Source organism: Apiospora marii (genome assembly GCF_038362585.1).
Source record: "Apiospora marii strain CBS 49790 chromosome Unknown utg000001l_segment0_segment0, whole genome shotgun sequence".
Classification (NCBI taxonomy): domain Eukaryota; kingdom Fungi; phylum Ascomycota; class Sordariomycetes; order Amphisphaeriales; family Apiosporaceae; genus Apiospora; species Apiospora marii.
Window position 1 is genome coordinate 885,452 of NW_027117372.1, and position 25,275 is coordinate 910,726.

The 25,275-nt window shown below is 55.3% G+C and overlaps 7 protein-coding genes across 7 annotated transcripts; 4 read left to right on the forward strand and 3 right to left on the reverse strand.

Annotated features, from left to right (window-relative positions):
* Positions 1 to 2,767: 2,767 nt before the first annotated feature.
* Positions 2,768 to 3,721, forward strand: PG985_000293 (uncharacterized protein; the record flags this gene model as incomplete). The annotated part of the gene is made up of 1 exon (XM_066820062.1): positions 2,768 to 3,721. One exon carries the CDS (start codon positions 2,768 to 2,770, stop codon positions 3,719 to 3,721), a length of 954 nt encoding a protein of 317 aa, XP_066690941.1.
* A 1,893-nt stretch (positions 3,722 to 5,614) lies between these two features.
* PG985_000294 (uncharacterized protein) lies at positions 5,615 to 6,700 on the reverse strand (the record flags this gene model as incomplete). The annotated part of the gene is made up of 1 exon (XM_066820063.1): positions 5,615 to 6,700. The coding sequence occupies one exon, from the start codon at positions 6,698 to 6,700 to the stop codon at positions 5,615 to 5,617; it is 1,086 nt and encodes a 361-aa protein (XP_066690942.1).
* Positions 6,701 to 7,999: 1,299 nt separating this feature from the next.
* Positions 8,000 to 9,352, reverse strand: PG985_000295 (uncharacterized protein; the record flags this gene model as incomplete). Its single annotated transcript, XM_066820064.1, has 1 exon — positions 8,000 to 9,352. One exon carries the CDS (start codon positions 9,350 to 9,352, stop codon positions 8,000 to 8,002), a length of 1,353 nt encoding a protein of 450 aa, XP_066690943.1.
* Positions 9,353 to 11,475: 2,123 nt separating this feature from the next.
* Positions 11,476 to 15,881, forward strand: PG985_000296 (80 kd mcm3-associated protein; the record flags this gene model as incomplete). Its single annotated transcript, XM_066820065.1, has 3 exons — positions 11,476 to 11,491; positions 11,960 to 14,659; positions 14,719 to 15,881. The coding sequence occupies 3 exons, from the start codon at positions 11,476 to 11,478 to the stop codon at positions 15,879 to 15,881; spliced, it is 3,879 nt and encodes a 1,292-aa protein (XP_066690944.1).
* Positions 15,882 to 17,484: 1,603 nt separating this feature from the next.
* PG985_000297 (uncharacterized protein) lies at positions 17,485 to 18,929 on the forward strand (the record flags this gene model as incomplete). The annotated part of the gene is made up of 3 exons (XM_066820066.1): positions 17,485 to 17,721; positions 17,779 to 18,440; positions 18,503 to 18,929. The coding sequence occupies 3 exons, from the start codon at positions 17,485 to 17,487 to the stop codon at positions 18,927 to 18,929; spliced, it is 1,326 nt and encodes a 441-aa protein (XP_066690945.1).
* An 826-nt stretch (positions 18,930 to 19,755) lies between these two features.
* PG985_000298 (ubiquitin-conjugating enzyme/RWD-like protein) lies at positions 19,756 to 20,854 on the forward strand (the record flags this gene model as incomplete). The annotated part of the gene is made up of 2 exons (XM_066820067.1): positions 19,756 to 19,804; positions 19,899 to 20,854. 2 exons carry the CDS (start codon positions 19,756 to 19,758, stop codon positions 20,852 to 20,854), a joined length of 1,005 nt encoding a protein of 334 aa, XP_066690946.1.
* Positions 20,855 to 21,689: 835 nt separating this feature from the next.
* On the reverse strand, positions 21,690 to 25,088 carry PG985_000299 (uncharacterized protein; the record flags this gene model as incomplete). Its single annotated transcript, XM_066820068.1, has 1 exon — positions 21,690 to 25,088. The coding sequence occupies one exon, from the start codon at positions 25,086 to 25,088 to the stop codon at positions 21,690 to 21,692; it is 3,399 nt and encodes a 1,132-aa protein (XP_066690947.1).
* Between the last annotated feature and the right edge of the window lie 187 nt (positions 25,089 to 25,275).

A 25,275-nucleotide genomic window follows, 5' to 3' on the forward strand; every position in this document is an offset into this window, starting at 1 on the left:
ATGTTGGCCAACCAACACTCATTCACGCAGCGTAGTGCGACGTCCACGTCCATTGTCGACGAATACAGGTACATTGGTGGCTGTAAGCCAATCCAAGCTCAGTCAGTTGGCAAGGTCATTTGGACACGGAGGAATGCGCCATGCACATAGCCGCCTCGGGCCCGAATCTCCACGCAGCGACATGACGGCCAGTAGCAATGCAAAGAACGCGGCAATCTGATGGCCCACGTACGTACGTAGAACCAGACTCGCCAGAACATGACGACGTCGTTGTCGTCGTCGCATATGTTCGGCGTTCCAGTCCCAGTCGTTACCCGTCGATTATATTACTTCCTGCAGGTAACCCAGTAACGAAAACTTGGTAGATCTCGTCTCAGTCTGGTCAGATGTTTCGATGAAAGCTGCAGTTGTCCTATTGGCCATTGGTCGTTGTCTGCATGAGGGGTGGTGGGCGCGGATGGAAGGGCAGATTGGGCGGGGAGTGCAGGCAGTGCCCAGCTGGGTGCCGACTTGCGAGATGCCCGGTTGGTCGTGAGCAGCGCCGAAGAGCCGCGCTGGCCCGCCCGACGCGTCGTGGTCTACGTCAAGGATTCCCCAATTGCATCAATGCCCATACAGCAGGTAAGTAATACGTATGTAAGGGAGGGCGAAAAAGGGCAGCTAGCAACTCTCTTGCTGATCACCAGATCATGCTTCGAATTATGACGCGGACGGCTCGCCTTGGCGGGCGCGAATGCAACGAAGTCAATCAGTCATCGGCGGGTCGGCGCCAGAGGGAGCTCAACCCCCGACCGACAGACAGCATTTTGAGTGTCTCCCTCTCTTCTCAAAATAGAACGCCATGACACAAAGCTGTCAAGCATGCGAGAGATGAACTCTATTCAATCTGCTCGCCCCCGGACGTGCTTGCACATTATTGTTGTATTGTGAATCAGTACCAGGTGGCACATGAGGAGAGCCGCCGACGTGCCCATCCAGATTGGATGATAATGATGCTGATGACGATGGTGGTGATGCGGGATGCAAGTTGGAATGTGTATAGCCACTCAGTAGAACCCCATATCTCTCAGTTGACATGGGCACTGCCACACACACATACCGAGCCAAGTCAACAAACAAACAAGAACATACCATCTTCTACGTACGTACCCAGAGACACGACACACTATCTCTCATCTGATGCCATACTAGAGTTATCATGCACCTAGGGGAATATGGTTTACCGATTCTGTTGCTCCCGCCTCTCAAATAGCATGCCTGCAGACAGACCAATGCGAACCCTGTATTACCTAAGGGGGTCGGGGGAAGGCGTCGCCGTGGACCGACATTGGCCGTTGATAGACTTCCCCCATATGTTCCTGTTTATGTTTGATCTGCAATCAATACGGACGAGGAACTGACTCGAAAGTGCCCATCAAGCTGTCATGGAACCATACCGACTCTACCTACACGTCAGTCACATCTCGGGCCTGAGATTGTGGAACGAAGGGTAGGTATGTGTTAAGCCTGTATGGATACTGACATCCTGCTTCAGCGCACGCACGCACTTTCAACCTCCACACAGGACTCGTGACTGCCTACCTACAAACCACGCATGCATTGCAGGCACTTTGTGGCGCAAGAGATGCACATTCGAACGCGCGTAAAAAAAAAAAAAAAAAAAAAACCCTTGACTGAACTGAACAAATCACAAAAGATCAAGAAGCATACGTAGTATATGCATCTTGTCGCTGTGGCTATACAAACACAGCACACCTGCAAAGGCCGGATTAGCGTCACATCGGCCCCAATCGGTAGGGAGTGCCGTTCGTCGTCGCCAGTCCAGTCCCACAAAACTTGACATCTCAACATTGAAGGGCAACTCTGACAGCCCAAGTACGGAGCCGGCAAATGCGACCTCAGCTTGTCATTGTTGGCGCCCTCCTGCACCCTCGCTCTCTTGCGGATTTGACACTTGTCCATAGCTCCACGGTCATCTTGTGAAGTCACCAAGAGAGATCCAATGTAATTCGAGACGAATTCAGCCAATTCATTTGTTCAACTTCGCTTGGGTGGTGGTGGTGGTAGTACCAGGCCGCGGGGGCTTTACACCGACATGCCTTGGCAGGGCTACCCCTGCCCTCTGCCATCGCAAGTAGATCTGTGGACTCGAGAGGCCACGGTGAGTCGGCCCCCAGCCGCCGCCTGGCCGCCTGGCCCCTTCGATTGATACGCACAACATGTTGTGTACGTACAGAGCAGCAATCAACCTTAGTCTCCTGTGGCGTCTCCCCATTTATCTAACCACGTTCCAGTTCTGGGCTAGAGATGGGTCAAAGTTAGCCGGCTGACATGGCTTGCACCAAGGATGTCCTGGCCTCGCAGCTAGCAGGGTCTGGCCTTGCCTTTCTCATGGCGAAAAAAAGGCAGTCTAAAAGTAGCTGGTGACCAGCAGTCAGCTGTCTGTTGCTGCGAGCGTCAAGCAACATTGTATATGCTCCCGGGCAGGGATGAGACCCCTCATTGCTCAATGCCCATGGCCGATATATAATTCTTTCAGATCCTCGAGGCGCATCCCATCCTTCCTCCAGCACACAGCTGAACACCATCCTGCCCTGGGGTCTAGATCACCGCTTTTACGTGAGCATAGCCCCTTGTTACCCTGAACGCCCACCCAGACCGGATCCCTGCACAGAGGATCTTATACTTGCTTATTATTCGACCGTGGGGTCCTGGCCCATCAGAGTACCATCCCCCACTCTTACACTCAAAGCCTCTCTATACCACAATGCCATCCACAAGGTCTCACACCACTACCATCGATGCGCAGGAGGCGCCACTGGCCCTCGCTCCAGTTATAAACTCCCTTGGCCTCCTTGCCAGATTCTACCAACGACAACGCTCTCAGTATCTTGACCTTGTCGACTCCCTACAGTCCAACATGGAAACACTTACATCCCTCTTCACCCCGACCAAGGGCCCTCAAACATTCCACATGTTCGGCCAGCTCCCACCCGAGCTGCGCATCAAGATATGGCAAGAGGCCATGCCGGCTGCACGAACCGTGGTTGTCCAGTCGCCTTTCTCACGGCGCAGCAATGCGCCAACCTCTCTGGACGGTGTCCTTACACGCCACGACAACGGCGAGACATGGCACTCCAACACCCAGATTCCCGCCCTTCTGCATGTCAACTCTGAGGCCCGGCACGAGGCCCTGAAGCATTACACCCTGTCACTCGGTGTTGGTGACTACGCGCCGAGAATTTACGTCGACTTTTCTCGTGACACCCTATTCTTCGGCCAAGCCGAGCTCAAGCCCGAGTGCTCCTCGCTATGGGCTTCTACACGGGACCTGACCCGGGCCCAGCGCCTGGCCGTTGTCCCCGAAGGTGCCTGGAGGGTGCTACAATGGGGCAAGGTCGACCTGAACTCGCTACAGAAGATGATCTTTGTCTACGACACACACAAGCTCCTTCTGGGCCCCACGCCCCAGCTCGTGGAGGATGTGCCCGAGGAGGAGCTCGAGGAGCTCATCAAGCGCATCGAAGACGCCGACGAGGACCCAATGGCCTACCCGGAAGAAGAGGAAAGCCCAGAGAAGCAGGAGCCGCTCAAGATGCGCATGCAAGCAGCCCGCGAAGAGCTCGACACACTCGCCATGGTTCTCCCGACTCAGTGGGAAAAGGAGCCATTGGTATCTACTGCCGTCTTCAAGAAGAGCCGTGGAGACAAGTGGGCTTAGACTAAAAGCCGGGAAGGATCGTGGACCATTCAACTGGTACTGGTTGGCGGTCGTATTGTATACTACCTACTTACAGGGGGGCTGGAGCTTGTATGCTAGCTGGAGGGTTCTTGATGTGCTTTTGGGCGTTGTAACGACTGGAATGAGCGGCAAATGATACCATTTACTTTTGTAACATCACCTGGAGGAATCAACAACAGAACAAATTCAAACAATCTGATGAAACACTGCAATCCAAGGTGACAATGTGTGCATATGTTTGGTTGTCGCTGGGCAGCGATGCTGGTCTATGTCCTCTTACACTGCTGCTTGGCAAGGTAAAAGGAGGGTGGTCAATCCCCCTCCCTGGGTAACGCAGTGAATGTGCCCCGCCAACGGACCCGAACAGCTTGCTTGGGCATCAAGTCCCGACGTTAATCTGATCTCTCAGTCCCCTTTGAAATCCATGCACACACAATTTTCTTTTGGGGGCACGGCACAAAGCAAAAGTGAAAATAAGCAAAGAGATATGGACAGGATTAAGGGGGGATAAGGGGAAAGACCAAGCGGCTTTCGCCCCGACTGCCTTCCATGAATCTACAAACATACACACATGCGAAGAGCTGCATGTTTGGTTTGGTACAGCTTACCAGAACATTTCTGAAACATGCCACAGAGCTTTTCGTTCGGTGACGAACCGACCAATCAGTATGCCAAACCCCAAGCCGTCTTGTCTCCAACGCGCCGCTGAGTGGCCAGGACAGCAATGATCTTCGGGAGGGCCGCGCAGCCCATGTGTGATAATGCTTGCTTGCTTGCTACCGCCTGCTGCAGGGGTAATCGACTTTTTGTTTGCTCAGCTGCCAGGCGGTTCGTTCAACGGGGGGCGGCGGCGGCGGAGAGGCTTGCTTAGGTAGCCTTAGTGCCGTGTGGGATCCATCCAACATACCCCAGCCTGTCAACTACCGAGCTCCCTCCAGCCTTTTCCAGAATCCTCCTATGCATCCTCCTCCCAACTCCACAGCTTGTCATGTCTCAGCAGGTGGGCGGGCAGCCCTTTCGGTCCCGTATTCCCCTCTTCCAAAAAAGCAATGAATCAAGGGGCGAGAAGACTAGCAGTATCACGTTGCCGGGTCGGCTTGCTTTTCCCCCTAAGACGCGCCTAGCGATTCAAGTAACCGGTACGTCTAGGTCTACCTGGTCGAGTCGGCGAGGGAAACAACCGATCCGCCGGCCTTGGCGGCCTGACTCTTTGATTGATACCCTGCTGCCCGTTTTTATTGACGGGTGTATGAAGGAGTCCTGGCCGCTCCAGCATTGCCTTGCTAACATGCCTAGCCTGCCCTCCCTTGCTTACCTACGTCTTTTGAATTGTTACCTCTGACTAAGACTACCCGTGATTTTGGCAGAGGGAGGCCCTCTTCCACTGCATCTGCACTGTAATTTGCATCACGAAAGGATTGCCAACCTGCCAGTTTGCAGAGCACAACTGTCAGACTTGCATACCATGACACCCTTGTATACTTGGTCAATACATGACGTGATCTAGCATCGAGTTGCCTGCAAGAAAGGGCATAATCCACCACCAAAGGCGCTTTTCGTGTCACATGATTACGATTACTCGGGTTCATCGTTAGCCAAGCAAACCAAGTTACCGTCCCGGCCGACCCAGCTCTATCCAGCTTACAAAGGAAGATGCCTCGTTATTTCGGTAGCTTTACCTAGCTTGAATGACGATGACCGGGTTGGCTTGCAACTTGAGATGACTGGATGCCCCGTTGCGGGTCCCTTGGGAAACTTTACTACGTACTTTGTATGTAGGTACCATTCGTACGTATGCTAAATACAGAACCCGAGTTTCGTGTCGCTAAAAATAGGAAAAACCAACGGTTATATAGTTACAAACATTGAAGTTTACAATTTGGGCTGACTGGGTGTCGGCGTGATGTAATCCCTCCCTGTCTTGAGCATCTGCAGGGCCTCGTCCACCATCTCGCGCACAATCTCCCCTGCCGGCTGAATCTTGGTGATGGCACCGGCGACCTGCCCCATCAGGTGCGGCGGGTCGACGTCGTTGCCCTGGTCGAAATCCCACTCGATGGGCGTGATGCCCTGGTCGCAGAGCTCCTTGATCTTCTGGGGCTGCGCGTGCCATTTGGCCACGTAGTCGTTGACGCGCATCCGCAGCGGGCGGCCCGACAGCACGAGCGTGCGGTCCGTCTCGTCGAAGTTGCAGGCCACGACGGCCTTTTTGTGCTCCTCGCTGCAGCCGGCCTCGGCGCTGGCCACGAAGCGCGTGCCGACCCACACGCCCACCGCGCCCTGCATCAGCGAGCTGGCCAGGCTGCGCCCGTTGTACATGCCGCCGGCGGCGACCACCAGGGCCGGCTGCTGGCCCCCAAGCATGGCCGGCCGGTAGCGGCGCGCGACGTCGACGACGCTCGGGATCAGCACGCTGTTGGCGATGTCGCCCGTGTGGCCGCCGCCCTCGCCGCCCTGCGGGCACACCATGTCGACGCCCAGCTCGAGGGCCTTGACGGCGTGCTTCGGGTGGCCGACCATGTTCATGACGTAGATGCCGGCGGCGTGCAGGCGGTCGATGACGGGCTTGGGCGGGACGCCGACGGCGCTGATGAAGAGGCGCGCGCCGCTCTCGATGGTGATGTCGACGAGCTCGTCGAGCTTGCCGGCCGTGTAGTCGTGGTTGGTCTTGCGGGCGCCGCCGCCGACCTGGGGCAGCGCCAGGTCGATGCCGAAGGGCCGGTCCGGCCGGTCGAAGAGCGCCTTCATGTCCCGCACGATCTCGCGCAGCTGGTCCGGCGTGTACATGAAGCCGCCGATGACGCCCAGGCCGCCCGCGTTGGAGACGGCGGCGGCGAGGGCGGCGCCCGAGGTCCGCGCCATGCCCGCCAGGACGATGGGGTGCTGGATCCCGAGGAGTTTGGTCAGGGGCGTGCTTATGGGCCCTGTGGGCGTGAGCTCGGGGTTGGTGGCTGTCATGGTTGCTGGGTACTGTGCGACAGTTGTGCTTTAGCAAGTACGTGTGTCGTATTATGTCAGGTATCTGGTTCCAGGTTGCTTCGAGCTGCTTGTAAGCCAGCTAGGTAAAGTGGTTGGGCAATGCAGAGAAGTTGGGTTTGCGAAGCCTACTGGAAAGAAATTGGAAATGTACACACGTGCACACGAACGGTCCCTCTCGGCAGCTCAAATTATTAATTGCTTGTGAAACAACAGCAATTGGGGGAGACCAGTGACCGCGGAACATCATCTCTTCAAGATCTACCTATCTATCGCCTACGTAAACAAGATCCCGGCCACAGACCCCGGTTCTCCACCACACCCGCAACCGCTGGGTCTAACGCTTTTGCGGGGAAAGGTGGGCGTGGGCCGAGGCACGACTTTTGATCTCCTCATCAACTTCCACTTTCCTCTTCTAGGTACAATGTGTCCTACAGCAACGGTCGGATGGACAGGTCGGCTCTGATTGCGAAGTTTTTGCCTTGCATAGCAGCTAGGGGGTTTACAGAGGATCGAGATATCTGCAGATCATTGCACCCAGGAGGCAGTCATTTTATTCCAGACTTATGTCGAGTTTCGTTACGTTGGATAAGTACTGTTTGATCACACACTTGAGACATGACGTCAAGTAGTGATCTCACTGCTGATCCAGGGTCGCCAATCTATAATTTGACACATTGACAGTTGCTTCGATTGATGCGACTATGCTATTCAGGTACTCATATTCGAAGAACTCACGAACTCGGTCTCAGTCTCAAGTCTCAACTCTCTTGTCTATGTCTCGGAATGCCTGCCAACTTGGATCGGCCCGGCCTTCCAAGTGTCTATTGCCAATATGCTATGCAACCATAATGATATCTTAATAATTATATACATGAAAAGGATTCAAGGTCATTCTGTCATCTTCATAGCTCGGTTGGCTCTCTTGAAACGTGGCTCATGATGCCCATCTTGGCATTCTACATCGTCGTCCTCATGGGGATGAGGTCCATCTTAGTCGTCAGGGGTTGATTGGGGTATCTATGTCCGTAATGATGCGGCCGCAGTATGAGTAGGTATGCCGGTAAAAGGACAATATCCAAGCCGGCAGTGAATTTCTCGACTGCCTTATTTTTATTTTTTTGGTCGAAACCCACATTGGTCCATTACTTGCATGGTGAAGACCCCCGAGGTTGTGTTTGATAAGCCTTTGCTTATTTATCGACCGTCGTGGGGGCACGCAGTGCTGCTGCGTTTTCGTATGTGGGTGAATCATTGCAGTCGCAGATTGCTGCTTCTCTTCTATTTGAAATACGGCAGCCGGGCGGGCACGAAATCATCACTCGGTGGCGGCGGAGATGGACTCCGCGGGTTTTGCTGTAGTTGCCTAGAGTCGGGTTCAGGAGGAGAGCCAGCCATCATCACTTCTGCTGCCTGCGCCGGCGCATACACTTGGTCGACCTGCACGATTTCGGCCTTAGCTTCCGCCACGGACTCGACCTGCATGTTTTCCCGGCTGAGCCCTCGCCTAAGAGCCAGCCGGGCGGCGGCCTCCCGTTTCCGCACCACCTCCTCGTCTTCCTCGCGGCGCAGCTGCTCTTCCTCGTACTGCAGATCCCTGAGGATCGCGGGGTCGGCTTCCGTGGCGGCGGCGAACTCAGGGGTCGGCGGCAGCGAGGGCGGCCGCGAGTGCGTCGACCCCAGCGTCGTCCGCGACGCGCTGCGCTGCACGCTGTAGCTGCTCGAGGCGGCGCGGCGCTTGCCCTTGCTGCTGCGCGTCTTGTTGCTGGAGCGGTCGTCCATGCGGTCGAGCGTGATGTCGAAGTCGTCGGCGAATTCGTCGTCCAGGGGTATCGCGTCCTCCTCCCCTTCTCCGTCACTAGGGAAGAGGTCGCCTCGCGACCGGTACGAGTCGCTCGTGTCCCCGCTCCCCGTCGTCCCGCTCCGCGTCCTACTGTGCGTCGGGTGCACCATGAAGTGAGCCTCGTGGTGGTCGTGGTCGTCGTTAGGCCCCCCTAGCAACGGCTCGTGCTCCCCCTCCAGGCCGTGCCGGCCCGGGTGCTCCTGCAGGTTGGCCGCGCTGGGCTTGTACCGCAGTGGCCCGCCGAGCTTGAACGGGAGACGGCCCAGGAAGCCGATCGGCGCCGTGCTGGGGATGATGGTCGGGTCCTCGGCCGTGCTTGACTTGCGCCGCGCCTCCCGCGTGCCGTAGCTCATGCCCTTGGTCCCCCGCTGGGGCTGCTCGTGCACCTCGCCTGCGCCTTTCTTACTCGTGCCGGTGCCGGCCAGGAGGCGATCCCAGTCTTCGTGGTGCCATCCTTTGAAGATCCCGCCGCCGCCACCGCCACCGCTGTTGTTTTGCCCGGCGTCGCCTCTGGCCAGGTCGTCATCCCAGTCGTCGTAGAAGTCGAAACTGTACTCGGCGTTACCCCGCGCGCGCTCGCGCTCCCGCCGCCGCCGCGCCCGCTCCTCCGGGTCGCCCAGACAGCGGTTGGTGCAGCCGTCGAAGACGGAGCAGAGGGACCCCAGGCAGGGGTTGACATAGGTGTGGCCAAAGGTCCAGATGCCGGCCGCCGCGTTCTCGGTCACCGTCTCGGTCGTTTGCGATATCTGGTTCCAGCGCTGGCGCAGGCGCGGGTCTTCGAGAAACGCCATCGGAGGGTGGGAAGTGGGTGGGCGGATTGGATTTATACGAGCGATACGAGTTGGGGGCGTGTGTGTTGCACTGCCCTGTTTCAGGGAGTGGTTTCTCGGATGGACAAAGTAGGGGGAGGAAATGAGCTCAGCTCGGCTCAGCGCAGCTCAGTCAGCCAACCGGGCTGTGTGGTGGCAGATCTCAATCGTGTGCGCGCGTGCGAAGAAGCGACAGTTCAGGTGTTATCGTGAGAGCGTCGAATGGGGTCGCGCAGTTTGTGGTTGTTTGCTTCTGGTTCTTGTCGTCGGACTTCCGGGCTGCTTGCTGCTGTTGGTATGTTGTGTCGCGCGAGGAAGCCTCGTTCCATCAGCCGATCGTCTTAAGACATGGATGGTCGATTAAGGCGATGATGAGGTGTCGGACGTGGATAAGTCCCCATCGGCGGGGCTGGCAATCGTGGGAGGAGGATGGATATGTTCTTTTCTTTCTTTCTCTTTTTCCGATTGGGTTGGTTTAGTTATGAATTTGCTCTTAGTCTTTCTGGGTGGCCAAAAGAGAACGAAAGTTAAGCGTGCGAAACGGCGACGGCTGGGTGGTTTTACATAGGTAAGGAAAATGAGATTGAAAATCTGCAAAAGGTCACGGCGGAAAGATTGAGGATTCTACAATTATTTGCGAGACGCACCCTCGACTGGGCGTCAAGGGACTTACCTAGGGGACTTTGACTTTTTGGGGAATCACAATGCAAGGTGCCTTAGTCGTGCTGCGTGCGTTGGGACCCAGCCGGCAGTACCGGGGCTGCAGCCAGGTAATAGCCCCCCTGCAGGCGCCGGGTAATAGCGCCCGGCCAGTTCCCAGTGATCATCGGGCTCGGGCTGTTCCTCTCTCTGCTCTCCTCCTGGGTGCTGGCGGGTGACTGCTAAATTGTCATGAACGTTGGACCGCCCGAGTCAAGGCATTGGAATTCTTTGGAGGGGTGATGCCGAGGGGGGCCTCTTGAAGTTCTGGACCACCAAAGAACCTACCGTGTTTGGTTGACCGGAGACAGCCAGTCGGTCAGTGAAAAGGTCTCAGGAAAGTAGTGCGGGTTAGCTCTAACGGGGTGGCTGGATTTTCATGACCTCATTGCCAGCTCCTTTCTTTGACTGGCCGGCATTCTGAACAGTGAATGGCTATGCATGTCTATCGTGGCCTGGCCATGTGTTGTGCTGGCAGTGGGTGGTTATCTGTACTATAGAGGCTTTGAAATTAGGTACGAATTGTAATCTAACCTTACCAAGTTCGTATAAAGTAAAACAGATAAGTGTAGAAGAGTATCGTACAGTAGAGTACTTAAGAGCGTTCCATGGCTCTTCTATACCTTGTATCTCGATGTCTAGGTAAGTATACACGATCTGGAACAGTAGCTTCCGAAGTTCAGCCACATGTATGATTCGAAAGCTGGTGGTGCGGTCCTTGGTGTTAGTAAAATAGTGTCTAATACAATAGGTAAAAACGAATTTGAACAACAGGCATTTTGTGCATCTGTCTGGCTCATCAATCAGGTTGATTGTTGAACTATTGTCCTATTGTTGTTACTGATGCTTCAGCGGCTGCCAACTTCCCACTCTATTATTCTGGCCAATGGAGTTAGCCCAATCCGGTCAAGGGCAAGGCGGTCAAAGTCCAGCTCATGGTCAGAGCTCCCCCATTCTTTCCGCTTTCACTTCCCTTCCACTCCATCTGAAGATGGCATTTGGACCTGAACGAACGCGGCCAGACACGAGCAACTAGGCTTGAGCAAACACCAGGAAGACGACCATCGCATTTCCAACACACCCTCACCTCACTTCACATCTCAATCGGATACCCCAAATCAATCAGACAACCAGCGCCGGCAAAGCGCGACTTCCAACGAACCAATAATCCTGACGGCAACACTTTTGTCAACCACCACCATCACCTCAAACCGGAAACAAATCTTGTCGCGACATCACACCACGATCCGTTGTGTCAGCCTACAACTGTACCATCAAGCTCGAAAAATCCTGTCACTTAATACATCGGAGCTCTGCGACGCGTCCTCTTCAATGACCGATCATCACACCTCACCATATCCTTGACCTTCGGCGCAAGAGGCGAAAGCTGGGGATTGTCTACAGCCATGGCTGCACCGAACCGTGAGTCTTCGGATCTTTCCTACAACCACCACCAGCACTCTCCATACATAGTTGTCATGTTTACTCGGACTTGCGACCGGCCGATACATCCTTGAAGCAGCTGGGAGGCACGATGCCTACGGAGAGGCTGGCTCCACCCTCATCGAAACCATCCGAGCCACATTTGCCAGGGCGATGACGGATTGGCAAGAAAACTGGCGGCTACAACCATGGGAGAATCTGGCAAAACGGGCAGGACAGGCTCGCCGCTGGCCAGTCTTCTGTGTCCGATCTGCAAAGGTCACGACTAGCTTGTTTCGTCAGGCACCTCTAGGCAATTGAAGGAGAGTTCGTGGCCGAAAGCAGTCATCCCTCGGAAGCACACACACCATGTTGGAACCATGGGCTACGCTAGAAACCCCCAAACCGCCGATTTGATTATGAGGATGTAGGTGTGTATTCGATCCACTAATGTTACTGAAAACGCAGCTTTTGCTTCGGTTATGGCGCCTGCGAGTGCACCTTTTGGCGCGCCCTCTCAAGGTCCATTCAACCCGTTCTCCGGCATAGAGAATGCACCGAAAGCGCCATCGCCAGCCCCCAACCCTTTCGCAGCGGTTGCGAAACCGAACCCATTTGGTGGTGCTGCCGCGCCCGGAGCAGTCACCCAGCCGTCCTCTGCCTTCGCCCAAGCCCAGCAGTCACAGGCGGCCCAGAAGCCCACAGGGCTAGCTCATGGCGAACCCAATGGCCAGGTGAACGGAAAACGCAAGGGGGCTCACGAGGAGCAAGGGCGGCCAAAGCAACAACGTACGACACCCGCCCAGCCGGCAAACCACCTACACACCAATGGCAACCGACAGCCGGTTTCGAATAATCGCAGCACACCGAAAGGCTCTGGACGTGAAGATTTCGCCAACACTATCAGGGCGCAGCTTGCTAAAGATAGGGTCAAGCCCCCGACTTGGCCGTCCAACCCGGGAGCTCGTTCCTCAAGAGCTGCGATGGATGCCTTCCGCCAAGAGTACAAAGCTTACCGCGAAAAGGCTCGCAGCTCGCTCGTGAAGGCTGACTTGGTTGACGAGGAAGGGAAACAAAGGCGTCTCGACGAGGCCCTGATATTCAAGGGCATATGCGAGGAGATGTGCCCAGAATGGGAGAAGATTATCCGGATTACCGAAAACGATGTGAAGCTGGCTGAGAAGGAGGATAGCAACGGAGACATGATACCGTGCCCAACGAAAATGGTAACGCGACTGGCTCGATCTGCAGCTGGGATAGAGTTGCCCTTGCCAATGGACGTACGATCGCCCGCAGCGCTAAGACGATCACTGGACTATATGATAGACCAGCTGATTCCGACTGACGATCTGCTCACGACTCGGCATCATTTCCTCTGGGATCGCACGCGAGCTATCCGCAAAGACTTCATACCCCAAGGTCCTGCCATGAACGCGGAGGAGGTGCAGGATCACATCTACTGCCTCGAGACCATTGCGAGGTTCCATGTGACGTCACTACATCTTCTTTCACAACCTGGCTTCGCTGCCGAAGATTTCAGTGAGCAGCAAGAACGCGAACAGCTGAGTAAGACGTTGATGTCGTTGGATCAGGCATACGACTCTTGCGCCACGTCTGGGATCAAGTGCGAAAACGAAGCCGAGTTTCGTGGCTACTACGCCTTATTCTTCGCGAGCGAGACAGGCTTGAAAGAAAAGATCCAGAGATGGCCGAGTTGGCTGTGGGAATCGGATAGTGTCAGGACTGCCATGTGCCTCGTCGAAGCTATCGATAACACCACAATGCTTCGTGGGCCCCTCAGTCCAGCCGCGCCCGCCGACATGGCCGTCAATGTCGGTTCGATATTCTTCACTATTGTTGGATCCCCTCAGATATCCTACACCATGGCCTGCTTTGCCGAGATTCACTTCAGCATGGTCCGTCAATCCATGCTGCAGGTGATAAAGAAGGCATATTCCAGGCCCAGAGACGGACCCAAGGACCTGACCCCTGAATTTCTCCGGAGGAAGCTCTATTTCGACACTGAAGACGAAGCTGTCGCTTTTGCCGAGTTGCATGGGTTGCACTTTGAGGAGGATAACGACCGCCGCTATCTGGTCCTCAACCCGCGGCAACAGATGGACGAACCACGCGTTCCTCATTCGTTCTCGAACGGTCTTGTCGAGCGAAAACGGAGCGATCGACCCCTTGCCGAGATCATCCACAAGACCGTCTACGAAATCATTGGAGTAGAGATGGCTGAGACAAGTCCCGATGAGGAGAGCCTATTTGTGGAGGAAACGCCGGACAACGGCGAAGCACCCCAGCAGCCTGACGAGATTGTCGAGTCGGAAACCGATAGCGAGGCACCTGCCCCGGCAGCGCAGCCTGCTCCTATTTCCGCGGTATCCCCTTTCTCAGGCCTCGGTGCTCAGGTTTCACAGTCCAACCCTGGCGTGTCTTCAGGGCCGTCAATTTTTGCACAGCCGAGCTCGACTGCCTCAGTGCCTCCTTTGTCGACCACAACCGCACAAAGTTCACCGTCGGCTGCCAACCCCTTCGCTCACTTGTTCGGGGCTCCAAAGCCAGTACCGCCAACACCTGACGAGACAACAAAACCCAAGGCCGACAAAAAGGTTACATTTGGTGATAGCACATTCCTTGGGCCCCCCGAAACACAGAAATCGGCACCGAGTATATTCGCATCCCCAAATCAGAACACCATATCAGGATCAAACGATACACCATCCATGTTTGCGGACACCAAATCTGTGTTCAATCCCGTAAAGCAACCAGAAGCTTCGGACAGCGCTATGGGGAAAAGCCCCTCGGTTCCTTCGATTTTCGGTTCATCTGGATCTTCAACTGCTGGTATTGGGTCTCCCAGCTTCGGCACCCCCTCTGCTTCGCTTGGGGATGCTTCGACGTCCAGCTCGACTCCCGCTTCTATCTTCAGTACGATGGCCAGCCCAAAGCCAACGAGCACCGAAGCTCCAGCGGGAAACCTTCAATCACCATTAACCAACACATCGTCCCCGTTCCCGTCTGGTCCCGCACCAGCCACTACGACGCCGGCACCGAGCACCTTGGGGCCATTCGCTCCCACGGCCTCGTCTAGCATCACCCCTGCGCCTCTAGCTGCAGTCCCCCCCCCACTCACAAAGACCCGATGGGAAGCTTTACAGAATGGTTTGTTATGGGAGACGGAGGACTGATGAAGGAGCATCTCGAAGAATGGGTGGTGGCAGAAACTATAGGAGAAGTATGGGAGAAATGGCAGGCCGAGGAAAACGAACGCATACGCAAAGAGGAGGATGAACGGTTGTGGGCCGAGGCTAGGAAATTCCGGAAGTACAGTCTGAGTGTCACCTACTTCTACAGGTGGCTAAAGATATTCCGCAAGCGACGGGTGAAGAAGCGAATTCAGGAGGGAAGGGACGAGGCTCGACGCTGGAATTCACGAGAGAGTATCGCAGCACGGAAGGCCGAAGAGGAAGCTGCGAAACAGAAGAGATACGAAGAGTCTCTCAAGCTAGTCCGCGAACGCAAAGCACTGAACAAGTCTCGGAGGGAAAAGGAGTTCAGGGAGTCGATCCAATCGCAGGACGAGGATGTGGAACAAGCCCTGCTCGCCAGCGGTGTCTTCAAAGGGATGCGCGACGAGCAGGCAGCCGCTCGCGAAGCTGCCGCAGACGACGACGCGCCACTCACGATGCTTCCGTCAGAGATGTTGCGGCGCACCGAAAACCGCCGACGGGAGAAGCAAGGCCTCCGACCCATCAGCCGCAACTCTACCACCTCCTCCAATGCCAAGATGGGGTCTAAAACCGCAAAGCTCCTGGCGTTGGCCAATGGCCGAGACACACTCTCCAACCCGGCCAGCAGTGTCCGAAACTCGACGTACAGTTCAAGCTTCCGATCGAGTGTGGGCTTCAACACCAGCCGCGTCGAAAAGACCAAGAAGAGCCGGGTCAAGGATCCCTACTGGCAATACAAGGTCCATGGTCTTGTCCTCATGCCCGACGGCAAGTATGCCTACCAGCCGGAAGCCCTTGAGAAGTTCCGCAGAACCACCATGCGTGAGAGCGAGCCTAGCGATTCTTTGGCATCGACACCCATTGAGGATACACCCCGTCACAGCCTGTTTGCAGTGGCCAACGACCTGGATGGCACCCACAACAGCAGCCCCTCGCCGGTCATTTCGCGGGTCTCTTCCATGAAACGCAAGCGCCCCGCCACTGTGCTTCCCGATGAAACCGAAGAGGATGAGGACCTGACCGCCTACCGAAGCGAAGCGTCGGCCCCCAGCCGCAAAAGGGCCAAGAGTGACGACGACTCGGATGCCGACTTCCTTGCCCAGATGAGTGGGCTGCTGCAGGAAGTGGAGGATGAGAGGAAGAAGTTAGAGTGAAACGATAATAGGAAGGAAATGTACATATTATAACGATTCTTTTTTTGGTTCCCCAGGGAGAGGGGAAGGAAAGGGAGGGCCTCATCACGAGAGAGATTGCGACAGAGCATCAGCAGCGGAATTTTGCATGGGACGGCGTTCTTGTAGATTCTTAGGGAGGTGTGGTGGCACCTAATGATACCCCCGATTGTGCTGTGCTTTTTGGAAATTCAACTAAGCATCGCCGACTGACAGTTCCTTCTGGTCTTTCTTCTGTGTCTTGTGATGCTTGCTTCTGGGACGATGGCATGATATCGCGAACATATGCCTGTGTGTGTCCGCGTTAGCGCGTACTAACTGTTGATGCGGTGTTTACCTAGGTTGCATCTTGTCGTGTCGAATTAACCGTGTTGAAAGGGTACGTTTACGTTTCTGTGATGCTGGAGCTGAGGACGGTGTCATTTTAGGTACTCGTTCTGGTATTGCTGAGAATCTTGCCATAATGCTGCCCCGCTGCTATATCTAACCCCGTGCTGCTGTCATATATAATTACAGTAGACTGGGCACGAGGGTTTAGGAAAGTAGCAGCAGGACTAGATGTATTCCATGCAAGAGGGCATGAGTCCCTTTGGCTCATCGTGCTGCACGTGAACCTGCCAACAAAACCAAAATATTCTCAATACGTGTCTGAGAGACAAATTTGTTCCCCCGGCTGTTGTATCAAGCCGGGGTACACATACAGGACCCGAAGAAAGCTTTCTGAACTCGGAATTTTGGGTTGGCCACTGCAGTTTCTGCGCCAGCCAGGCAGTTAGCTCCCCTATTGGAGAATGCGTTGTGAACCCAAGATAGGGGTAGCCTGTATATCGTACACCTACATAAGGCTTGGTCAACTAGGTAATTAATATGACTTCCTGAGTTCCCGTCCATTTGGAATCCAGATAGTGTAACTGAGTGATGCCGTGATATTTCGAATGTAAACAACTATCCCACCACCGATTGCCTCCTCACAGATCCGCTGTCTCGTGAGGTGACCCAAATACTCCAAGCCAAGAACACAAAGGTCTGCTCTCCTGACATCAATTGGACGTACGCTTTCTTACAGACCAGTAGTAATTTGTTGTTTCCTAACACCTGCACTTATTATTTGCGGTTCAGCCCCAGTAATTTGGATCGTGATGGCAAGTACCTCATCGCTTTTCTAGTTTTTCGGAAGGTGCGCTCTTGAACCGTTGAATGCTACCTAAAGTACATTCTCCTCGATACAGTCACCGGCAGTTGGACTGTAGTTCAATAAATACCGCCAGTCTTCAAGGATTTGTCGCCGACGTGCGGGTCTGTTAACCCAGCTAAAGTGGCAACTTTCATTGTGGTAAACATCACCCACCTTCCCTCTACCCAGTTCACCTCCTCCGAATGAGAGGCGCCTTCTCTTTTCCCAAGGTCACTCCCCCGTCTTTTGCAATCCATCCCTTTCAACGCAGGATTCCCAGCAAAGCAGGCACATCACCAGCCTCAGGTCAAAGGTAAGGGTGGGTATTACTTTTGCCCCCGGAGACATCGTTTCGACTTGTTTCCTTCCTGGTCACCACACTTCCATCTCTCGCCTACCGACGACGCAATCATGGCAAGCAACAACGTCATCCCCTTCTCGGCCGCCAACCTTGCCGGGCATGCCACTCAAGCGTCTACTACCCAGGCCCAAACCTCTTCGCACCCATGCCCTCGGCCTGGATGCGGCATCGTCCTTCCTTCGGCTGCGGAGCTCTACCAGCATCAGCACCGAAAATCACATTGGACATGTACCAAGTGCGAGATCAATTTCTACGACGGCACGAGCCTGGCAAAGCATGATGCCAAGGTAAGCTGAAGATAGTGTTCCCGGTGTTGATGAGTCCACTGCTGACATTCTGCTCAGTGGCACGTACCCGAGGAGGAGCTCGTATGCCCTGGCTGCAAATCGACTTTCCGCCACCCTTGCGGCTTGATGAAGCATGTCGAGTCGAGAGAATGCCCCACCATCAAACCGGAGATGGTCAATGAGGCCCGCAAGAGACGCGTCGACTTCGTCAAGGGCTTGGGCAGCATGAACCCCGCCAACGAAGACAACTTGTTCAACTACATGGACGACAAGGCCGTCAATGCCGATATCCGCCCCTGGTTCCAGCCAGATAGGGCGCGTCGCAACTTTGTCGAGTGGGAATCCGACTACGACTTCCCGCTGGCACGCGAGCCCGAGACTCCCAAGAACGAGCCCGATTTGTACCTCGGGGGTATCAACAAAGCGCCCGACCTTCTCACCGGAGACAACCTTGCTGCCCTCGACCGGGCCTTGGAAGAGAGAGACGCTGAGAGCCACGCCGGCCCATGGGCATCGAAGGAGAACCAAGCGTTCCCCAACGTCCGGCCTCCTCCCAAGCAGCTCTTCCGCGACCTGGAGCTTGATCACCATGAAGTGCCGGTCGACATGACCAAGCGAATCGATCACCGTGTGATGGATCCCGACAAGCAGGGCTACAACCCGGCTGTCTTCTACGAACCTGTCTTTGAGAGATACAAGTGTCCTCATCTTCGTTGCGGGTATGTCCACCATGGGTTGACTTGTTGTGCGCTGGGGAAACCCCTTACTGACATCGTAACAGAAAGAAATTTATGCGACCTGCCCAACTCACTTCCCACCTGAAGTCCTCAGCCCACAAGGCCGGCATGCGGATTTCTTGTCCGTATTGCTCCCGGCTCTTTACGACCATGACCAACGCCATCGCCCACGCCGAATCGAGCAGCCAAAAGTGTCAGATCCGCAAATCAGACCTATTCCGCGAATTCATCGCCAACGTCAGCGGAGGACTCATAGATGTCTTCATGACCAAGCCCGACGGCATTGCCTTCCACGTTCCTCGCTATGTGGTCCCGCAGAACATCTTGGCCGAGTTCGTTCCTGGACTTCGCCCCAAGCCCGATGAGCAGCCCGTCACGCCTGATAGACATATCAGAAGCGGTCGTAGCGTCTCGCCGGCGTCTGAAGCACGAGTAAGCTCGGAAGGAGGATTCGGGGATGATGGCTGGTAGGCTCCCAGGTGCTTACACCCGTCATTCTGTGGCCCTTGGCGAAAACCAGGATTGGGGCATAGTGAATGTTCATATCGAGGATGGAATGGTCCATATTGTTGTTTTCTTTCTCTTTCTTTCTTTTCCATGCGCATCTTCTTAGCGGTTACCAATCTGGCCGGTGATGACAGGGCGACTTCTGGTATTCACATGCATCAATAGGGGGGCGTGCAGTGTTTGCATCCTGCTGGTGGTAACGCAGTGATGCTTTTCTACCAGGGGCTAGATGAAGACTTCTGCGGCGTTATGTAAGATTCTTGTAGTTTGCACAACAGAATAAACACATTTGATTTCCTGCAGCTGATTAAAGTGACACATCTGGATATGGCATGAATTCAATGCTTATGAAACTCGATAGGTGTGAAGTTACTAAGATTAGCGCCTGTTGGTCAAGCTTCTGGGGATAGCCCACAGGGGTCCTTTTAAGCCGCAGCAGTGCAGCGGGGTCCTTTTAGTAGTACAATGCCACCTTAGCTGTCGTCATTCTGTTAAACGACCGTTGCGCGAGGCCACTCACTTACTTACATAACCGACACCTGGCTTTACATGCCAATCCTACCCAGATCGGCGCATCCTAACTCAACCAAACCAACTACCTGCATGACTCCCTTGCTCCCCAAGGACCTAAGGAACTAAACACCTAAGCTGTCAACTGCATACATACCAGCAGTAGCTCCGGCTACTTTACCATTGAACTGAAGAACTCGCCACCTCTTCCTTCATCCTCATCCATCTCCATTGCTCTCGGTCGAAAGTCCCCACGATTGCACACGCTATCGCTGCCACCATGGCAACACCCAAGTTCAACTCCAAATCGCCCACCATACGGCGCATCTGTAAGTCGGTTCCGATCCTCTCCCCCCCTCTCTCTTGGTGATGCATCGTCTGTCCGGCCCGTCGCTAACCCAACGGCGTTTTCCCCGCACCCAGTAAAAGAAGCCGCCGAGCTGTCCTCGTCGCCCTCGCCCGACTACACGGCCACGCCCCTCGAGACGGACCTGTTCGAGTGGCACTTCACCCTGCGCGGGCCCCCGCACTCGGCCTTTTCCGAGGGCATCTACCACGGCCGCATCGTGCTGCCGCCGACGTACCCGCTGCGCCCGCCCATGTTCCGGTTCAGCACGCCCTCGGGCCGCTTCGAGGCCAACCGCGAGATCTGCCTCAGCATCTCGGGCCACCACGAGGAGACGTGGCAGCCGGCGTGGGGGGTGCGCACCGCCCTCGTCGCCCTGCGCGCCTTCATGGAGACGGACGCCGCGGGCCAGATCGGCGGGCTCAACTCGGCCGAGAACGTGAGAAGGCGCCTCGCGGGCGAGAGCCGCGCCTGGACCTGCGCCGCGTGCGGCAAGAGCAACGAGGCTATCATTGGAGAAGTCGAGGCCGAGTGCCGCCGGCTCGACGAGGAGGAGGAAGGCGAGAAGAATAGGCGGAAGCGGGAGGAGGTCGAGATTCCCGCGGAGCTTAGGATGGGGTTCCGTGACGAGATGGGGGAGAAGAAGACCAAGACGCCGGAGGACGGTGGCAGTAGTGCAGCAGCAGAGCGCGCAACAACGACGACTACGACAACATCAACAACAAACAACACGACCGGGGAGGAGGAGACAGAGTCGGCGCACCTGGCCGAGGGCTTCGTGCAGACGGCGCCGATGCCCCCCGCGAGACCGGGACAGGGCGTGCCGCAGCCGACGAGAACCATTCCGCTCCCGGGACCTGCGGCGGGCCACCAGGCACCGGTCGCGGCTGCGCCGCAGCAGTGGCCGATGGCGCATAACCACCACCACCGAGCCGGCGCCAACGCCGACGTGCCCGTATGGATCGACTACGCCATCATGGTGCTCGTGGGCCTACTGATCGCCATGCTCTTCAAGATCTTGGTCGGCTACTGAGCGGGCTAGAGACCGAGAGGAAGAGAGGTAGAGACGGAGGGAGTCGTTGGGACATGAAAACGAAATACGAGCTGACGACGCGGGCGGCTATGGTTTTTGAAGCTCCGCTTGATAGAGACGTGTCTTTTTTATTTAACGGTATGGGCTGACTTGGCACGGCGCGGCGCCTGGCGTTTTGCATTTACGGTACGAGGATGAAGGGAGCGAAGGCTTGCGGTTGCCCCTAAAGTGCAGTAGGCAGTCGATGTGGTATTCTATGGACCGACCTTGGTAGCGCATTGCAGCTTGCCTTTACCCCTCGACAGATATCAATAAAATTCATGGAATTATACACACTACATGGTGTTTGTTTCCAAGGCCTCTGTCTGATTTGATTTTCGTTGGACCGGAGAGCCTGCAAAAGAGCTGACTAACATCCATCACTCTCACATCCGGTCAGTATACATGGTTGGGTCTAATCTCCTCGTTTTGCAATTCTGGAGCTCGAATAGGGAAATCACCGAACATTCAGCTGTGTATAGTGAACAAAGGCATTTGGAAGGTTTGAAGGGAAGGTCATGAAGAAGCTGAATCACCATCTTTCCTTTCCTTACATGCACACTCTTAATGCAGATAGGCATGGACAAAAGCTTACATCACGTACTGTACATGTTATCTTATAGTAGGTTGACCAAAATTGTAATATGTACATGAAAGGCAGACGCTTGTGACATTCTGCATTAAGGTATCTAACGCATGTTCTGCTACCAAGCCAGCACGCCCTTCAGAGCTTCGCAGCAATCTTTGCCCCTGAGATCTGCCATTTAATACCCGTCGCCGAGTATGGCAAAATCAATCATGCCGCGGCAACCCCTTTCCCCTTGAGGTCTACCATATTTCCGATAATGAGCCACCACCACTCGCCCACCGTCCAACCATGACCATCCGCCGTCGAGCTCAGGATCCCCAGGCTCTGGATCCACTGGACGATCAGGTTGACCTCGAAGACCTCGACCATCGGATGCAGCAGGGTCGCCGCGCTCTCGGCGTTGAGCGGGCCCTTGGTAGCGAGCGCAAATACGACCAGGCAAACATACTGGACCCAGCGGTCCGCCTCCAGGTTGCCGAAGAAGTCGCGCCAGATGGGAAGCTCGCCGACGGGGCCTCTCTCGGGAACCGGCAGGTGGTTGGCCTCTGCTACCATGGGTATGTCTTCGCTGTAGAGGTACTTGTCGGTGGGGTGGAGCCGTACGTCAAAGCTGTAGTAGCTCTTGGGGAACATGCGGCCCTCGTAGTTGCTGGGCTCGAAGCCGAAGGGCACGTCGGGGAAGTTGACGTGCTGGAACGCGATTCTGTCCTCGGCCTGGAGGTTGATGATGGCCATGATGGTGCCGGGGTTGGCGTCGAGGGGCACGAGCATGGTCTCGCCGCTGCGGAAACACATGTCCAGCTCCGCCTTGAACCTCGAAGCCTCGGCGAACTTTTCAATGTTGGCAAGCTTCTCAGCCTTTTTCTCAAAGTTGTTATTGAGTTTGAAGACCTGTCCCATGAACTTGCCTTTCACCCTGGAAATCACTCGGTCGTGTATGAGACTCGTCACGGCCCGTTCGAGCAGAGTGTTAAGCGTTTTCTTGTCCATGTTGTCCCTTCCGAGCTTAGCCAGGCCATCTCGCACATCCTCGCCCACGGTACAACGCGACTTGCTGTTGCAAAGAGCCTTGATCCACGATATTGCCAGTTTCATGATCACATCATCGTCGGCGCCGCTGCTCAGGGGAACCGTCAGAGGTTCGCCGCCCGAACCATCGATGCGTGCGTAGGCTGATGTGATCGGGCCGAACCATTCGTCTCGCCATCTGGCTTCGATCTCGGACGGTTCTTGAAGCATGTATCGGTCCTCGAGCACTTCTCGCCGTGGGGGAAGCTCAACTTGCTGGTGCGTCTTGAGCTTGGCAGCCCAGTTAATCAATGTCTTCCAATCGTACGCTTCGAGGTTCTCGTAGTCTATCGGAGGCAGCTTGCCCTGTTCATAGGCTTCCAGAAACGCGGCCGGGAAACGTGTATTAAACGCATCAATGAAGCTCCTGCGCTCTCTGCCCATCTTGGACCAGAACCGCCTAAGGCCAGACAGAGACATCTGCGGGAAAAGCCTGATGAGCATACCCCAGTCGACAATCTTCTCGACACCACCAACCAGCGCCTTGAGTATGAGAAACCCGACTAATAGGTGGTGCTCTCCGTCAAGGAGGCCGACTTCAGCAGCAGCTTCGCTGCGCTGGTTCCAGCGACCCCTGGATAGCGGAGGTAGTTCGCTCAGCGGGCGGGTCTTGTAAACAATATCACGACGTATCGTTATTGGCCCGGTGCGTCGTTTGTATCTTCTCCGCTTACGAGGAGGTGGGTTCTCATTCGTCTCTTCCTCGGGTGGTGGTACAGGTTGCGCCATGGGCTGGGCCACGGCATCACCCGCCCCTACAAGTCCGATCTGCGAGGGTACACAAATCTCGTCATCCGGAGGGGCCTCGGTGATCTCTTGTGGTATGTTGGCGGGGGTGTACTGCAAGTCGTCCCGCCATTCAAGCTTCGGTGATGCACCTGGGCCTGTGTGTTTTCCATCTACGCCGACAGAGATGAAAACGTAATCTGGTGCAGCTGTACCAGAGAACTGTAAGTATACACCTTCCGATGACAACTCCCAAGATTCAATGCTCGTGACGTTCTGAAGAAACTCCTCATAGTCGGATCCTAGTGGGGTTCCGTTTCGTGGAAGCTTTTCGTTGGCGGCTGTTGCCATTTGCAGCAGTTCCTGGGCGTTTTGCGGGAGGTTTTCCCTGAAGAACCATTGGGAAGTCGGGAATTTGCCAACCATCCTGAAACTCTCACCACGGCCACCAGGCTTGTAGCCTTTGGGGAGGTTTGCAGGCCAGATACCATCACCAAGAGCTTCGACGCAAACCGTGCGAGCAAAACGCACAGTGGGATTATTATTGTTTGCATGTGCCTCTGTGTCCACCATGTTACTTGCGCTGGGCGGAGACTCACGCTGTGGTGGTATTTCTGCAAGGAACCTATCCTCATCATCGTCCTCATCAGAGTCATCTTGCTGCATTGCTGTAAGCTCGAAGGGCTGGGGATAGAGTACCCGAGCCGATTCCGAGAATTTGATTGCCCGCTGCACGTTAGGGAGATCTTCATCGAGATTCCAGAGAACGCTGAGGTCGCCTTCCGTCGTGGTAGTGTATTTCGCAGCCTTGGCCTGGCGGGCGGAATGGCTGTCATCGAGGGCAACATTGGCACGCTTGCGACCACGGCCCCGGCCCGTGCCTTGTCCACCGCGTCCACGAGTTGTAGTGCTGCCGCCCCGTCCTCGTCCTCGTCCCTGTCCCCTGCCTCGGCCACCCCCACGGCCACGACCACGCCCGCGGCCAGCGGTCTTAGAAGCTAGAGAGGTGGTAGCGTCGAGCTCCATACCCTCAGTGAATTGGCCAAATGGCACAGTTGCTTCTGTTTGCGTTGCCGGGGAAGTCAGACTGGGATCTATTGCGAAATCAGGGCGAATAGACAAGCGTCGCTGTTGAGGCATAGTGGGATTGTAGCCGCCCTCATCGTGCCCATCTACTTTTTGTCGTTTTGCAAGCCTCGAACTCTCTTCGTTAGGGTCCGCTGACTCCGGTTGAGCCCTCTTGTTAGACTCGTACAACGCGACTCGGTCCACCGTGGGTACACTCCGTGACAGCGTTGATGACTCTTGAGGCATATGGTAATCCAGGGTGAGGACGCTTTTTCGTACGGAGCCCTTGGCAATGCTGGTAAATGCCGTAGGAATCGATCCCGCCTCGCCAATGCCGGAGGTTTCAGTTTGAGGCGGTCCTCCAAGCAACATACTCAACCCAGGAGGGATATAAAGGTCGGGATACAACTCAATGGCCTTTGCTTTGATCCCTAGGATCTTCTCCGCCAGCGCCGCTTCTCCCTGTCCATCACTGGCTTTGGATATCACTGAGATGGACTTGACATTCCCCTCATAGTCCCTGAAACCGTAATAATCTTGCCTGAGAACCTTGGCTCCTATCATCTTCTTGACGATATTATCACAAGTTTTTTGATCGGGTGGATCAACGTCGTCGTTGAACCTGCGGGGCCAAATGGATGCAATCACAACTTGCAGTGCCTGGTCACCAGGGAAAGCCCCTCCGTTGTCACGAAGGAGTTCTTCGATGAGACTCGTTGTGCGGATTCGTCTCTGCACACCCATTGCTTTGATAGTTCGCTTTGCTTCGCGTTGAGCCGCCGGAGTAGGAGCAACGGTTCCACCGATATTACTGCCGCTGGAAGGTGTCCCCTGTGAAGCTTGGGCTGGAAGTGTTACGTTATGTTTGGGAATAGGTAAAGGATAGTCGGGCGTCGCACGATCTGGCAAACTGAGCACTGGCGTAGGCGTT